Below are 16,876 nucleotides of genomic sequence, written 5' to 3'. Positions count from 1 at the left end.
AATTTTAGCTTAGTTTGAGTATTTGGCTGTTTTAGCTGGCAGAGACAATTAGTCTCTAAACAGAACATGTAAGGTCCTTGGATTATAAGGTGTAACGTTAGGCTCCTTTTCCTTTAGTCCATTGTTGAGCAATGTTTACCCCCAAATGTTGTAAAGATTTTCAGAGAGCTAGCCAAGCAGTGAGGGAAGCAGACTCCATAGTAGTCTGATTAATCAGGCTGTAATACACAATTAATACACAATTAATTGGTATTACCATGCCATGACAATGAAAATGGTATATTCTGAATCAGGGGAGGATGGAGAAAATTCTACACCAATTCCACTGTTCCTAGGCCGTCATTGAAAATAAGAATTTGGTCTTAACTGACTTGCCTAGTTAAATAAAGGTAAAATAAAATGTAAAAAAATTCTCCATACTCCTCTGATTTTGAATATTCCATTTTCATTGGCATGTTTGGTTCTCTGATAGGATGGAGGACCTCCTCCGGAATTTGTCATAATTACTAAGTCTATGAAAGGGGGTGAGAACCATGAGCCTCCTAGGTTTTGTATTGTCAATGTACCCAGAGGAGTACAGAAACTAGCTGTCCTCTGGCTACACCATGGTGCTGTCCGACATAGTGTTATTGAGTAATATTTGAATATATTTAGTATAGTTTTCACTAGTTAAATTTTTTAAAGTATAGTTTTCACTAGTTTTCACTATTTAGTAATGTTTCACTATTTTTATTTTTAGGAATTTCACTGAGGAGATTGGTCCTCTCCTTCCTCCTCTGAGGATCCTGCACTGATATAGGTTAATGTTTTACCTGTAACGCCTTGGCAAGAAAGGTTGGTGGGACCTGACCCTCATAGCAGGAAATTAAGAAGTAATAATATGGTAATAATTAATGTGCTTGCTAAAGGTACTACTGTTATTCCCCATACTAAACTACATACTACAGCTGAAGCAAGCACACACACATTTCTTCAAGAAATACCTTTCTACACCTTATTCATTTTTACACCATTTCCTGCTGTAAGACTATAAAGAACTGTGTTATTATTATTTTAAATGGGTTTCCTGTTGTTATTTTTGTGTTTTTTATTTTCATTCTTTACCATTGAATACTGATATTGATTTGTCTTTTATTGCAATATAAATAACATTATTTGCCCAGATGATTTGCTGTTGAATACATTTTTACATTTTACATTTGCATAAAGCATTTTTATTCTGAAAGTTCACTGAAGCAAATGGTCAGCTGTCTCGTATTTGCTGTTGAATAAAATGCCCATTTGAAATAGTTGACAGAAAGTAAACTTTATGTCAATAAAGAGTATTTTAATATCCATAATGTTTGAGCCTGTCGAATGGATATATGAAGACATGTCAATTTCCCTAACCCACCAATCACAGACGGTTGCGTGCGTCAACACAGCGAAAGGGGGCGGTCTGTTGTCAACATTTTTGCAGCGCTTCGCTGTGAAGGTAAGTAGGGTCGCCTAATGTTAACTTTCTAAAAAAAGTTTAGTGAGCAAGATACATATTTGGTGTGGATAAACTGTGTAGCTACGTTGTCAAAGATAATGTCAACATTGCTGCGGATTTAGTTGACCAATTTGACCTCATTTGGCTATCAGATTTAGCTTGCATGCTAACTGATAAGCTAATGACTAAATCTACTAGTTAGCTGTCCAAAGAGCGCTGACCTGCAAGTTACTCCTCAGGTCAGTCATCTTTCTATCTAGGTATATTTTGAATTTATTTGGGTTATTTTGATGTAGAAAGTGTGACGAGAACAGGATAATGATCAAAGCATGATGATGGAAAATAGGTTAGTAGCTAGCGCGTTAGCCACTTTGTAGCCATAGCCCTTGGTGTTTGAGTGCAACAAGTAGCTAAGAAAGATGACTGACCTGAGGAGTAACTTGCAGGTCAGCGCTCTTTGGCCAGCTAACTAGTAGCTTTAGTCGCTAGCTTATCAGTTAGCATGCAAGCTAAATAGTTTTTTAAAATGGTACCTTTATTTAACTAGGCAAGTCAGTTAAGAACAAATTCTTATTTTCAATGCTAACGTTAGTTGACAGCTCTTTCAGGCTAGATGGCTATGCTTGCTAGCTGACTGGCCACAAATATGTCAACACTGGTTTACATGAACCAACTTGTTGATTTAGCTAGCGACTTAGTTTATCATTAGTTTTTCTCACATCTATTTTGACGACCTACAACAATTGTCTTCAGCCATAGTTATCTAGACATAAATACTTTGATGTATGAACAAGAACTCAAATTCAATACCTAGTGGTGTTTAGTAGTTAGCTACGTAGTTCTCACATCTAATTTAAATTAATTGAGCTGCCTGCCATCTGCTTTGACTTTACATGCCCCTAGATTAAGTGATAGTTACAGCTAATCCACACTGCAGGAAAACCAATATACTCAAATTTGACTAATCCTGTTGCCTAATCATCTAGCTAACTCCATCCACCTATAGTCTTACAGGGGTAGTATAGTCTTTTCAGAGATTTCAAAAGTTGTGACACATTTTTTACTTACCACAGCAGCTGATAGAGCTACCATGGCCTCTTCGGGGTTTCGGGGTGACGTTTCCCAGGTGCGTGGCGGCCGTGATCCCGTTTTCTCTGAGGCCATCAACCAGAAGATGCGTGTCCCGGACCGGCTGAGAGTGGGGCCAGGCATGGGACAGGGAGGGGAAGAGGCGAGGCAGGGGCGTGCTGAGCGTCCCGCTTCCTATAGCATGCACATCCCAGAAAGGCTGTCTCTCACAGGTGGGCGCATGTCTGGTCTGTAGGTAGGCCTATTAATAAATACAAAATGGGAGGTATTTTTTGTGTCTTAAGTTAGAAGTGGAGTTGGGATAGAATGGAGACCGGTCAGAAGAACAACTCCTTTAGCCACTTTACAATGCTGGATATAAAGCTCTTTAGATGTTCTCAAGATTTGAGTTGGAGCAGTCATGGGAGCTTTGTGTGAGTTCCTTTCATATCTGTGTCCTGATACCTCTGACTTAATAATAGATGCCCCGGACATGAGCCCCCGTCCACTGTTCACGCCATCCAAGCACAACTCAGCCCTCCCCCTGGGGCTTGCATGGGAGGCACAGCAGCAAGGTGCCTGGGACAGAGACCCCTACATGAGGGAACCAGTGCAGGTATGTGAGACTGCAGACTGGACTTTTTGTTTGGGAAAAAGTTGTCTGACAATAATTGGATGAATGTAGTGTGACTGATGCATGCAGTGTTAAGCCATTGCTCAGAATATCATTCTTCAGAGCTGTTTAAATTATTCAATATGCAGACACCACCTGGATTGAAACATTACCAGCAGCTTCCATCTGGTCCTACCCTCACCATCTAACTCATGTTACTCTTTCTCTCTCCTGTGAAAGAGTCCCCTGCGGAGGTCCTACAGTGACCAGGCTTTTGGCAGGAGTGACCCTGACACCCCCACCTCCAAACAGGCACTGCACACCCCCACCTTGTAAGTACAAGACACATTGGATTAAACACGAATTAACTATTTTTGGGAAGCCTGTGATTGTCACTATAACAATCCAGCTCTTTCCTTGGACCAGCGAGGGGGTTTACATGTCCAACGCTTCCTGATAAGCCGAGAAAAAAAGCTCCCAAAACACATGGTGCTGAATATTTTCTGAACACTTCACTTTAAAACGCAACGTTTGTTGGTTTTATCACCTTGTGTACGAAACAACTTGGCTGTATGTAAGCATAGTAGCATTATTTTGACCCTTGTTCAGTCTTTCAACACAACGCTTGCCTGCCCTTTCAAACTTGGAACCTTTCAGAAAGGCACAAAGGAAAAGTTGCATTGTCGGCTTGGGACATTCTAAATTCTATTGACTTTGCACTGCCTGAGGCCCATACTGCTATGTCCTCCTCCTTTTGAGTTGTTTCCAGCGGAGGGAGACAAAACATTGGTTCCTCTCATATCTAGCCTCTCCTTATACAGTTGAAGTCTGAAGTTTACATACACTTAGGTTGGAGTCATTTAAAACTCGTTCTTTAATCACTCCACACATTTCTTGTTAACAAACTATAGTTTTGGCAAGTCGGTTAGGACATCTACTTTGCATGACACAAGTCATTTTTCGAACAATTGTTTTCAGACAGATTATTTCCCTTTATAATTCACTGTATCACAACTCCAGTGTGTCAGAGGTTTACATGCACTAAGTTGACTGTGCCTTTAAACAGCTTGGGAAATTCAAGAAAATTGTCATGGCTTTAGAAGCTTTTTAGGCTAATTGACATAATTTGAGTCAATTGGAGGTGTAGCTGTGGATTTATTTCAAGGCCTTCCTTCAAACTCAGTGCCTCTTTGCTTGACATCATGGGAAAATCAAAATAAATCAGCCATGATTCAGAAGAAAAATTGTAGACGTCCAAAGGTCTGGTTCATCCTTGGGAGCAATTTCCAAACGCCTGAAGGTACCACGTTCATCTGTACAAATAATACTATGCAAGAATATACATCATGGGACCACGCAGCCATCATACCAGTCAGGGAGGAGACTCGTTCTGTCTCCTAGAGATGAACGTACTTTGGTGCGAAAAGTGCAAATCAATCCCAGAACAACAGCAAAGAACCTTCTGAAGATGCTGGAGGAAACGTGTACAAAAGTATCTATATCCATAGTAAAACGAGTCCTATTTCGACATAACCTGAAAAGCCGCACAGCAAGGAAGAAGAAACTGCTCCAAAACCGAGCAAGCCGAAGAACACCATCCCAACCGTGAAGCTTAGGGGTGGCAGCATCATGTTGTCGTGCTTTGCTGCAGGAGGGACTAGTGGACTTCACAAAATATATGGCATCATGAGGAAGGACAATTATGTGGATATATTGAAGCAACATCTAAAGACATCAGTCAGGAAGTTAAAGCTTGGTTGCAAATGGATAATGACCCCAAGCATACTTCTAAAGTTGTGGCAAAATGGCCTAAGGACAACAAAGTCAAGGTATTGGAGTGGCCATCCCAAAGCCCTGACCTAAATCCCATAGAGAATTTGTGGGCAGAACTGAAAAAGCGTGTGTGAGCAAGGAGGCCTACAAACCTGACACAGTTACACCAGCTCTGTCAGGAGGAATGGGCCAAAATTCACCTAAATTATTTTGGGAAGCTACCTGAAATGTTTGACCCATGTTAAACAATTTAAAGGCAATGCTACCAAATACTAATTGAGTGTATGTAAACTTCTGACCCACTGGGAATGTGATGAAATAAATAAAAGCTGAAAGAAATCATTATCTCTACTGTTATTCTGACATTTCACATTCTTAAAATAAAGAGGTGATCCTAACTAACCAAAGACCAGGAATTTCAATGAAAAAAACAGAGTTTAAATGTATTTGGTTAATGTGTATGTAAACTTCCGACTTCAACTGTATGTTGGTTATATTTGAGGCAGCGTGAAGCCAGGCAGATGGTCAGTCATGTGAGTCAATTGAAGTTATGTGGCGTATGTGGCCTTGTCACAATGCTTGGTAACAGTTGTGCCCCTCTCTGTCTAACCTCTGTCTTTTGTGGTGAACCTACCCACCCCCACCCCTCCCTTGTGACTGTTATAGTCGTGGCGGTGCAGGGCGCCCCCCTAAGCGCTCCGCTGCTGCTGCAAACCCCCTGCCCATGCCCCTGGGGCTCCCTGCCATCCCACCCAGCCACCTGTCCCCAACGACCATGCTACAGGCCGCCAAGGAACTGGGCCAACAGGCCTCACAGCGCCTCCTGCAGACTGTCACACAGAAATACAGGTTAGGGGCAACTCCTACCTTATCCGTTCTGAGTGACCCCTGCCTACCCACTCCTAAACAAATTGCACCTAACTTCCTTTCATTCCTTCTTTGCTTTGGCATGCATGTCTGTCATTACACTACTAATTCAAATTTTCTTTGCAAGGCTTTTTCCTCAAGATATGGATTCTGTCTCAAAGCCTTTGCTTCGAGATAAGGATACATTATTTTCTTCATGATAACTTCCATTACTCACAACTTTTGTTGAATCATAGTGTTAATCAATTACTGATTAATCCTTTACCTTGATGAACTGTCCCGAAGCACTCTAAACTCTGCTTGTCACTTCTCCCTGCTTTGCTCTTGCTTTGGGTAGAAGTTTCCAGTAGGCACAGATCTTGGATCAGCTCACCCTCCCATAATCCTAACCTTCGCCTTTACAGACAACGGAGAAATGACCTTAGATCAGTGGCAGGGTAGCCTAGTGGTTAGAGCGTTGGACTAGTAACTGGAAGGTTGCAAGTTCAAACCCCCGAGCTGACAAGGTACAAATCTGCCGTTCTGCCCCTGAACAGGCAGTTAACCCACTGTTCCTAGGCCGTCATTGAAAATAAGAATTTGTTCTTAACTGACTTGCCTGGTTAAATAAAGGTAAAATAAAAAAATAAAATCCATGGGGCAACTTCATCCTACTACTGCTTTATGCTGGCTTTTTGTTGTCCTCTGGTTGCTTTTTCCTCTTTCTGGATCCCTCCCTGTTGTTTCTCTGCCTTGTTCTGAAGGCCCCTTTGCAGACTGTGGTCTCTCCCTGGTTTAAAGGTTCAGTTATCCTGAACATCCTACGACTGCTGTGGTCGAGGCACCCCCTGTGTACGTTGAATCAGCCAGGAAAAGGTGACAAGTTCTGGCAAGCCATTTACTGTTATTGGGTGTGTTCCGGGGTTCGAATAAACCCTGTTTTCAGAAGCCTAAAGTATTTAATTGTGGTGTGTGCATTGTGCCATTTACATGTATCCCGGTGTGTGTGGTTGGCAGTGCCATGCAGGACTCCTGGATGAGCCCAGATGATGAGGGAAGTGCCGCAGCTGTGGAGTTCATCGTACTTAGGAGACAGGTAAGCAGGCTAATTACCCCCTTACTGTTAGTGTTGCTGTACTCTTTGGTTCAGTCCATGCCGCCAGGTTGAGTAGCCAGTGTTTTACCAGTAGATGGAGCCAGAAGCCATATCTTCTATATTTTCTTCTGGCCATTGTTGAGGCACTAATATTGCTTGTGTTATGGATACTTGTATGTTGTATTTATGTAATGTGTCATTTCTCAAACAGGCTCAGAAATCGAGACCATCTTTACACTACGCCAAATGCTTTGTAAAAATAATCGGTTACTTACAGTATAATGAGTAAGATGGCACCGACAGACATGGCAGCTCTGCTTATAGCTCCTCAGCAACTTTGCAGTATTTTGTTTTTGTGTGGGTTATTTCTTACACTATTAGCCCAGAATGTTTTTTGTGTTATTACATACAGCCGGAAAGAACTCTTGGATATCAGAATGGCGGTAACTCACCAGCATTACGACCAGGAATACGACTTTCCCGAATTGGATCCTTTTTTTGCACACCCCAGGGCAATTGAACTTATCCCAGAGGCTGCTCCAAGACGCTGCTGGCGGTGAAGGCTTCTCGTCCGACTCAGGAGGGAGGCACACCATCCACTGCTTCCGAGTATATTACTCGCCAATGTTCAGTCTCTGGACAATAAAGTAGACAGGCCCAGGACGAGGATCTCCTTCCAGAGAGACATCGGGGACTGTGGCATACTTTGTTTCACGGTATCATGGTTCTCTCCGGATATACTGTTTCCGTCCCTACAGCCAGCTGGGTTCTCAGTACACCGCGCAGACAGGAATAAAGAACTCTCCGGGAAGATTGGCGGTGGTGTGTTTTATGATTAACCACTCATGGTGTGATTTGTGATAACGTACAGAAGCTCAAGTCCTTTTGTTTACCCAACCTAGAATACCTTACAATCAAATCTCTCCCTATCCCAGTCTGCTGTCCCCACTTGCTTCAAGATGTCTACCATTGTTCCTGTACCCGAGAAAGCAAAGGTATTACCTCTCAAGAGAATTCTCTTCGGTTATAGTCACAGCTGTGTATATTCCTCCTCAAGCCGATACCACAACGGCCCTCAAGGAACTACAATGGACTTCATGCAAACTGGAAACCACATATCCTGAGGCTGCATTTATTTTAGCAGTGGATTTTAACAAACCAAATGAGGAAAACACTACCTAAGTTCAAGCAATACATTGACTGCAGTACTTGTGCTGGGAAAACTCTTGACCACTGCTATTCTCTCTTCCGGGATGCCTACAAGGCCCTCCCTTCGGCAAATCAGTTCACGACTCCATTTTGCTCCTCCCTTCCTATAGGCAGAAACTCAAACAGGAAGTACATGTGCTAAGGACTATTCAACTCTGGTCTGACCAATCGGAATCCATGCTTCAAGATTGTTTTGATCACGCGGACTGGGATACGTTATGGCTAGCCCCGGATAATATCGTTGACCTATACACGGACACAGAGTTCATTACGAAGTGTATAGATGTTGTTCCCACTGTGATGACCAAAACCTACCCAAACCAGAAACCGTGGATAGATGGCAGCATTCACACTTAGCTGAAAGCGCAAACCACCTCATTTAACCATGGCAAGGTGACTGGGAATATGGACGAATACTAACAGTGTAGTTATTCCCTCCGTAAGGCAATCAAACAGGAAAAACGTCAGTACAGAGACAAAGTGTAGTCGCAGTTCATCGGCTGACACAAGACGTATGTGGCAGGGTCTTTAGACAATTGCGGATTACAAAGGGAAAACCAGCCACGTCACAGACACCGACGTCTTGCTCCCAGACAAGCTGAACACCTTCTTTGCCCGCTTTGAGGATAACACAGTGCCATCGACACAGCCTGCTCCCAGGGACTGTGGACTCTCATTCTCCGTGGCCGACATGAGTAAGACATTAAGCCTGTTAATGTTAACATTCGCAAGGCTGCCGGACCAGCCGGCATCCCTAGCCGCGTGCTCAGAGCATGCGCAGACCAGCTGGCTGGAGTGTTTACGGACATATTTAATCTCTCCTTATCCCAGTCTGCTGTCCCCACTTGCTTCAAGATGTCTACCATTGTTCCTGTACCCAAGAAAGCAAAGGTAACTGAACTGACTAGCACCCACTTCTGTCATCATGAAGTGCTTTGAGAGGCTAGATAAGGATCATATGACCTCTACCTTACCTGACACCCTAGACCCACTTCAATTTGCTTACCGCCCCAATAGATCTACGAGACGATGCAATCGCTATTGAACTGTACACTGCCTTATCCCACCTGGACAAGAGGAATACCTATGTAAGAATGCACTTCATTGACTAGCTCAGCCTTCAACACTCGAGTACCCTCCAAGCTTATCAAGCTCGGAGCCCTGGGTCTGAACCCTGCCCTGTGCAACTGAGACCTGGACTTCCTGAAGGTCCGCCCCCAGGTGGTGAAGGTAGGAAACAACACCTCCACTTCACTGATCCTCAACACAGGGGCCCCACAAGGATGTGTATTCAGCCCCCTCCTATACCCCCTGTTCACCCATGACTGCGTGGCCACACACAATCCTCCAACTTGATCATCAAGTTTGCAGACAACACAACCATAGTTTGCCTGATTACCAACAATGACGAGACAGCCTACCGGAAGGAGATGAGGGCCCTGGCGGAGTGGTGCCAGGAAAATAACCTCGCCCTCAACGTCAACAAACAAAGGAGCTGATTGTGGACTTCAGGATAAGGCAGAGGGAGCACGCCCCTATCCACATTGACGGTACCGCAGTGAAGGTGGAAAGCTTAAAGTTCCTTGGCGTACACATCACTGACGATCGAAATGGTCCACTCACACAGACAGTGTTGTGAAGAAGGCACAACAGCACCTCTTCAACCTCAGGAGGCTGAAAAAAATGTGGCTTGGCCCCTAAGACCCTCAAACTTTTACAGATGCATAATTGAGAGCATTCTGTCGGGCTGTATCACCACCTTGTACGGCAACTGCACCAATCGCAATCTCAGGGCTCTCCAGAGGGTGGTGTGGTCTGCCCAGCGCATCACCAGGGGCACACTCTCTGCCTCCCAGGACACCTACTACACCCAATGTCACAGGAAGGCCAAAAATATCATCAAGGACATCAACCACCCGATCCACGGCCTGTTCACTCCGCTATCATGAAGGCGAGGTCATTAACGCTGTGGCCGAGAGACAGAAGCTGTTTTTCAATCTCAAGGCCATCAGACTGTTATTTTTATTTATTTTACCTTTATTTAACCAGGCAAGTCAGTTAAGAACACATTCTTATTTTCAATGACGGCCTGGGAACAGTGGGTTAACTGCCTGTTCAGGGGCAGAACGACAGATTTGTACCTTGTCAGCTCGGGGGTTTGAACTCGCAACATTCCGGTTACTAGTCCAACGCTCTAACCACTAGGCTACGCTACCGCCCCCGTTAAATAGACCTCACTAGCCGGCTAACACCCGGTTACTCAACCCTGCACCTTAGAGGCTGCTGCCCTATATACACTGCTCAAAAAAAGAAAGGGAACACTAAATTAACACATCCTAGATCTGAATGAATGAAATATTCTTATTAAATACTTTTTTTCTTTACATAGTTGAATGTGCTGACAACAATCACACAAATCAAATGTATCAACCCATGGAGGTCTGGATTTGGAGTCACACTCAAAATTAAAGTGGAAAACCACACTACAGGCTGATCCAACTTTGATGTAATGTCCTTAAAACAAGTCAAAATGAGGGTCAGTAGTGTGTGTGGCCTCCACGTGCCTGTATGACCTCCCTACAACGCCTGGGCATGCTCCTGATGAGGTGGCGGATGGTCTCCCGAGGGATCTCCTCCCAGACCTGGACTAAAGCATCCGCCAACTCCTGCAACATGGCGTTGGTGGATGGAGCGAGACATGATGTCCCAGATGTGCTCAAATGGATTCAGGTCTGGGGAACGGGCAGGCCAGTCCATAGCATCAATGCCTTCCTCTTGCAGGAACTGCTGACACACTCCAGCCACATGAGGTCTAGCATTGTCTTGCATTAGGAGGAACTCTGGGCCAACTGCACCAGCATATGGTCTCACAAGGGGTCTGAGGATCTCATCTCTGTACCTAATGGCAGTCAGGCTACCTCTGGCGAGCACCTGGAGGGCTGTGCGGCCCCCCAAAGAAATGCCACCCCACACCATGACTGACCCACCGCCAAACCAGTCATGCTGGAGGATGTCGCAGACAGCAGAACGTTCTCCACGGCATCTCCAGACTCTGTCACGTCTGTCACATGTGCTCAGTGTGAACCTTCTTTCATCTGTGAAGAGCAAAGGGCGCCAGTGGTGAATTTGCCAATCTTGGTGTTCTCTGGCATATGCCAAACGTCTTGCACGGTGTTGGGCTGTAAGCACAACCCCCACCTGTGGACGTGGGGCCCTCATACCACCCTCGTGGAGTCTGTTTCTGACCGTTTGAGCAGACGCATGCACATTCGTGGCCTGCTGGAGGTCATTTTGCAGGGCTCTGGCAGTGCTCCTGCTGCTCCTCCTTGCACAAAGGTGGAGGTAGCGGTCCTGCTGCTGGGTTGTTGCCCTCCTACGTCCTCCTCCATGTCTCCTGATGTACTAGCCTGTCTCCTGGTAATGCCTCCATGTTCTGGACACTACGCTGACAGACACAGCAAACCTTCTAGCCACAGCTCGCATTGATGTTCCATCCTGGATGAGCTGCACTACCTGAGCCACTTGTGTGGGTTGTAGACTCCGTCACATGCTACCACGAGAGGGAAAGCACCGCCAGCATTCAAAAGTGACCAAAACATCAGCCAGGAAGCATAGGAACTGAGAAGTGGTCTGTGGTCACCACCTTGGGGGTGTCTTGCTAATTGCCTATAATTTCCACCTATTGTCTATTCCATTTGCCAACAGCATGGGAAATTTATTGTCAATCAGTGTTGCTTCCTAAGTGGACAGTTTGATTTCACAGAAGTGTGATTGACTTGGAGTTAACATTGTGTTTAAGTGTTCCCTTTATTTTTTTTAAGCAGTGTACATAGACATGGAATCACAGGTCACTTTAATTATGTTTACATAGTAATTTCATGTGCATATACTGTATTCTATTCTACTGAATTTTAGTCAATGCCACTCCGACAATGCTCATCCTAATATTTATATATTTCTTAATTCCATTTTACTTAGAGATTTTTGTGTATTGTTGTGACTTGTTAGATATTATTTAATAAGAATCATTGACCTCATCCCATCGGTTGAGGATGCCAGGTCGTTCTTTAAAAGTAATTTCCTCACCATCTTAAATGAGCATGCCCCTTTCAAAAAATGTAGAACTAAGAACAGATATAGCCCTTGGTTCATTCCAGACCTGACTGCCCTCGACCAGCACAAAAACATCATGTGGAAGACTGCACTAGCATCGAATAGTCCCCGCGATATGCAACTTTTTAGGGAAGTCAGGAACCAGTACACGTAGTCAGTTAGGAAAGCAAATGCTAGCTTTTCCAAAAATAAATTTGCATCCTGTAGCTCTAACTCCAGAAAGTTTTGGGACATTGTAAAGTCCATGGAGAATAAGAGCACCTCCTCCCAGCTACCCACTGCACAGAAGCTAGGCAACACTGTCACCACCGATAAATCCACGATAATATACCATTTCAATAAGAATTTCTCTACGGCTGGCCATTCCTCCTGGCTACTCCAACCCCGGCCAACAGCTCCACAACACCCGCAGTTACTTGCCCAAGCCTCCCCAGCTTCTCCTTCACCCAAATCCAGATAGCAGATGTTCTGAAAGAGCTGCAAAACCTGGACCTGTACAAATCAGCTGGGCAAATCTGGACCCTCTATTTCTAAAATTATCCACCACCATTGTTGCAATCCCTAATACCAGTCTGTTCAACCTCTTTCGTATCGTCCAAGATCTCTAAAGATTGGAAAGCTGCCGCGATCGTCCCCCTCTTCAAAGGGGGTGACACCCTAGACCCAAACTGTTACAGACCTATATTCATCCATTTCTAAAGTCCTCGAAAGCCAAGTTAATAAACAGATCACTGACCATTTCGAATCCCACAATTCTCTGCTGTGCAATCAGGTTTCCGAGCTGGTCACGGGTGCACCTCAGCCACGCTCAAGGTCCTAAAAACTATATCATAACCGCAATCGATAAAAGACAGTACTGTGCAGCCGTCTTCATCGACCTGGCCAAGGCTTTCGTCTCTGTCAATCATCGTATTCTTATCGGCAGACTCAATATCCTTGGTTTTTCTAATGACTGCCTCGCCTGGTTCAACAACTACCTCTCAGACAGAGTTCAGTGTGTCAAATCGGTGGGCCTGTTGTCCGAACCTCTGGCAATCTTTATGGGGGTGCCACAGGGTTCAAGTCTCGGGCCAACTCTCTTCTCTGTATATATCAATGATGTCTCTCTTGCTGTGGGTGATTTCCCTGATCCAACTCTACTCAGATGACACCATTCTGTATACATCTGGCCCTTCTTTGGACACTGTTAGCAAACCTCCAAACGAGCTTCAGTGGCATACAACACTCCTTCCGTGGACCCCGACTACTCTTAAATGCTAGTAACACAAAATGCATGCTTTTCAACCGATCGCTGCCCGCACCCGCGCCCGCCCGACTAGCATCACTACTCTGGATGGTTCTGACTTAGAATATGTGGACAACTACAAATACCTAGGTGGCTGGCTTGACTGTAAACTCTCCTTCCAGACTCATATTAAACATCTCCAATCCAAAATCAAATCTGGAATCGGCTTCCTATTTCGCAACAAAGCCTCCTCTCACGCCGCCAAACGTATCCTCGTAAAACTGACTATCCTACTGATCCTTGACTTCGGCGATGTCACATACAATATAGCCTCCAACACTCTACTCAGCAAACTGGATGCAGTCTATCACAGTGCCATCCGTTTTGTCACCAAAGCCCCATATACCACCAACCACTGCAACCTGTATGTTCTCGTCGGCTGGCCCTCACTACATATTCGTCGCCAGACCCACTGGCTCCAGGTCATCTGTAAGTCTTTGCTAGGTAAAGCTCTTCCTTATCTCAGCTCACTGGTCACGATAACACTCACCCGTAGTACGCGCTCCAGCAGGTATATCTCATTGATCATCCCCAAAGCCAACACTTCATTTGGCCACTTTTCTTTCCAGTTCTCTGCTGCCAATGACTGGAATGAATTGCAAAAATCACTGAAGTTGGACACATATCTCCCTTACTCAACATCAGCTAACCGATCGCTGCAGCTGTACACAGCCCATCCAATCTACCTACCTCATCCCCATATTGTTTTTATTTACTTTTTTGCTGTATTGCAGACCAGTATTTCTACTTGCACATCGATCACTCCAGTGTTAATTTACTAAATTGTAATTACTTCGCTACTATGGCCTATTTATTGCCTTTCCTCCTCACACCATTTGCGCACACTGTATATAAACTTTTTTTTCCTATTGTGTTATTGACTGTACGTTTGTTTATTCCATGTGTAACTCTGTTGTTTGTGTCGCACTGCTTTGCTTTATCTTGGCCAGGTTGCAGTTGAAAATGAGAACTTTCCTACCTGGTTAAATAAAGGTGAAAAAAAATTAAGAAATGTATGTGTTGAAAATACCACATTTTTTACATAGTCAACTTAAACACAGCTCTGACACACACACTTATGCCACCAGGGGTCTTTTCATAGTCCCCAAATCCAGAACAAATTCATGAAAACGTATAGTGTTAAATAAGGCCCTTATTGCGTGGAACTTCCATCTCCTATTGCTCAAATTAACAGCAAACCTGGTTTCCAAAAACAGATGAAGCAACACCTTGCGGCACAACGCCTCTCCCCTATTTGACCTAGATAGGCTACATATCAATGCATACACACAAACTATGTGTGCTTTTTAAAAAATCTGTAGTTCTGTCTTTGAACTGTTCTTGTCTAATGATCTGTATTATGTTTCATGTTTTGTGTGGACTCCAGGAAGAGTAGCTGCTGCTTTGGCAACCGCTCATGGGGATCCTAATAAAATACCAAATATTACTGCACTTTTGGAACTAGGAACACAAGCATTTTGCTACACCCGCAATACAATCTGTAAATATGTGTATGTGACCAATAAGATTTGATTATAACAGATCAGCACCGTTCTCTCTCGTGTCCAGGTGGTAAAGATGAGTCGTCGTCTGGCGGGTCTGGAAAGGCAGAATGCTGAATGCAGACAGACAGAGCTGGTGCTCTTCTCCCTGCTCCTTTCTGCCTGCCTGCTCAATGGATGGCTCTGGATACGCAGATAACAGACACACGTCATTCAAACAGCCCACTCATCTGCACTACAACCCTCCAACCAGCTACTTTGCTCAACTCTGCATTACACATCCACTCAGCTGGGTATTGCAGTGCACTTATTTACATACACATAATATAATAATAATAATAACATGTTGGTGTTAGGTGCTCAGCATCTATCTTTTAAAATGGCATCTCTTCCCTCATCTTTCTTTCAAGGCCAGGGGAGGAAAGGAAGCTGTTTGGACCACTTAAGTAGGGACAGTTCATCCATTTTTACATGTGGCCTTATTTTCACTCTTTCTGTTGTAGTTGATTCCCAAACTTGTAATTATTTTATTTGTTTCCTTACAGAGAAAATTGGTTGTCATCACTTGCCATTGACTATAATGCAATATCCAAATATGTTGGAAGCATATTGGAAAACACTCTAAACTCTAAACACTCCACATAAGAGTCCCATTCTGAATGTCTCTTTGCTCAGTTTTTAAAAAGTCCACTGTGCCATAAATCCATGTTTGATTCTGTTTCTGTTTACAACAAAAATATGTATTTATTGGGACAGTGAAATAAATAAATAAATAAATATTGAGAGCAGAAACAATTTAGAATGGAATTTTGACGATATGAAATTTACAATTTCTCTAATATAATATATATTTAATAAACAAACTGGGGATCATTTACATTTGACATTTAAGTCATTTAGCAGAAGCTCTTATCCAGAGCGACTTACAAATTGGTGCATTCACCTTATGACATCCAGTGGAACAGTCACTTTACAATAGTGCATCTAAATCTTAAGGGGGGGGGTGAGAGGGATTACTTATCCTATCCTAGGTATTCCTTAAAGAGGTGGGGTTTCAGGTGTCTCCGGAAGGTGGTGATTGACTCCGCTGTCCTGGCGTCGTGAGGGAGTTTGTTCCACCATTGGGGAGCCAGAGCAGCGAACAGTTTTGACTGAGCTGAGCGGGAACTGTACTTCCTCAGTGGTAGGGAGGCGAGCAGGCCAGAGGTGGATGAACGCAGTGCCCTTGTTTGGGTGTAGGGCCTGATCAGAGCCTGGAGGTACTGAGGTGCCGTTCCCCTCACAGCTCCGTAGGCAAGCACCATGGTCTTGTAGCGGATGCGAGCTTCAACTGGAAGCCAGTGGAGAGAACGGAGGAGCGGGGTGACGTGAGAGAACTTGGGAAGGTTGAACACCAGACGGGCTGCAGCGTTCTGGATGAGTTGAAGGGGTTTAATGGCACAGGCAGGGAGCCCAGCCAACAGCGAGTTGCAGTAATCCAGACGGGAGATGACAAGTGCCTGGATTAGGACCTGCGCCGCTTCCTGTGTGAGGCAGGGTCGTACTCTGCGGATGTTGTAGAGCATGAACCTACAGGAACGGGCCACCGCCTTGATGTTGGTTGAGAACGACAGGGTGTTGTCCAGGATCACGCCAAGGTTCTTGGCGCTCTGGGAGGAGGACACAATGGAGTTGTCAACCGTGATGGCGAGATCATGGAACGGGCAGTCCTTCCCCGGGAGGAAGAGCAGCTCCGTCTTGCCGAGGTTCAGCTTGAGGTGGTGATCCGTCATCCACACTGATATGTCTGCCAGACATGCAGAGATGCGATTCGCCACCTGGTCATCAGAAGGGGGAAAGGAGAAGATTAATTGTGTGTCGTCTGCATAGCAATGATAAGAGAGACCATGTGAGGTTA

At 44.6% G+C, this 16,876-nt stretch overlaps 1 protein-coding gene across 8 annotated transcripts; it reads left to right on the top strand.

Moving 5' to 3' along the window:
* The first annotated feature begins 1,405 nt into the window (after positions 1 to 1,405).
* On the top strand, positions 1,406 to 15,940 carry LOC124011083 (mitochondrial fission factor). 8 transcript variants are annotated; one of them, XR_006834546.1, is made up of 9 exons: positions 1,406 to 1,474; positions 2,548 to 2,775; positions 3,025 to 3,158; positions 3,396 to 3,487; positions 5,595 to 5,777; positions 6,576 to 6,650; positions 6,792 to 6,870; positions 15,047 to 15,272; positions 15,390 to 15,940. XR_006834546.1 is itself a non-coding variant. In XM_046324078.1 (8 exons), the coding sequence occupies exons 2-8, from the start codon at positions 2,565 to 2,567 to the stop codon at positions 15,176 to 15,178; spliced, it is 906 nt and encodes a 301-aa protein (XP_046180034.1). In that variant the 5' UTR covers positions 1,406 to 1,474; positions 2,548 to 2,564; the 3' UTR covers positions 15,179 to 15,940. The 8 variants fall into 8 exon arrangements, 7 of the variants coding, with proteins under 7 accessions (XP_046180034.1, XP_046180064.1, XP_046180093.1 ...); XM_046324078.1 differs by having other exon boundaries at positions 15,047 to 15,940; XM_046324108.1 differs by lacking the exons at positions 15,047 to 15,272; positions 15,390 to 15,940 and adding an exon at positions 7,283 to 8,950.
* The last annotated feature ends 936 nt before the right edge of the window (positions 15,941 to 16,876 follow it).

Source organism: Oncorhynchus gorbuscha, linkage group LG02 (genome assembly GCF_021184085.1).
Source record: "Oncorhynchus gorbuscha isolate QuinsamMale2020 ecotype Even-year linkage group LG02, OgorEven_v1.0, whole genome shotgun sequence".
Taxonomy (NCBI): Eukaryota; Metazoa; Chordata; class Actinopteri; order Salmoniformes; family Salmonidae; genus Oncorhynchus; species Oncorhynchus gorbuscha.
This window is presented reverse-complemented; position numbering and strand designations above follow the sequence as displayed.

Excerpts from the sequence above, each read along its gene's own strand:
- LOC124011083 (XM_046324078.1), top strand. The coding sequence starts at position 2,565 with ATGGCCTCTTCGGGGTTTCGGGGTGACGTTTCCCAGGTGCGTGGCGGC. Across the intron at positions 2,776-3,024 it reads AGAAAGGCTGTCTCTCACAG|ATGCCCCGGACATGAGCCCC; the intron begins GTGGGCGCATGT and ends ACTTAATAATAG. Across the intron at positions 3,159-3,395 it reads ACATGAGGGAACCAGTGCAG|AGTCCCCTGCGGAGGTCCTA; the intron begins GTATGTGAGACT and ends CTCCTGTGAAAG.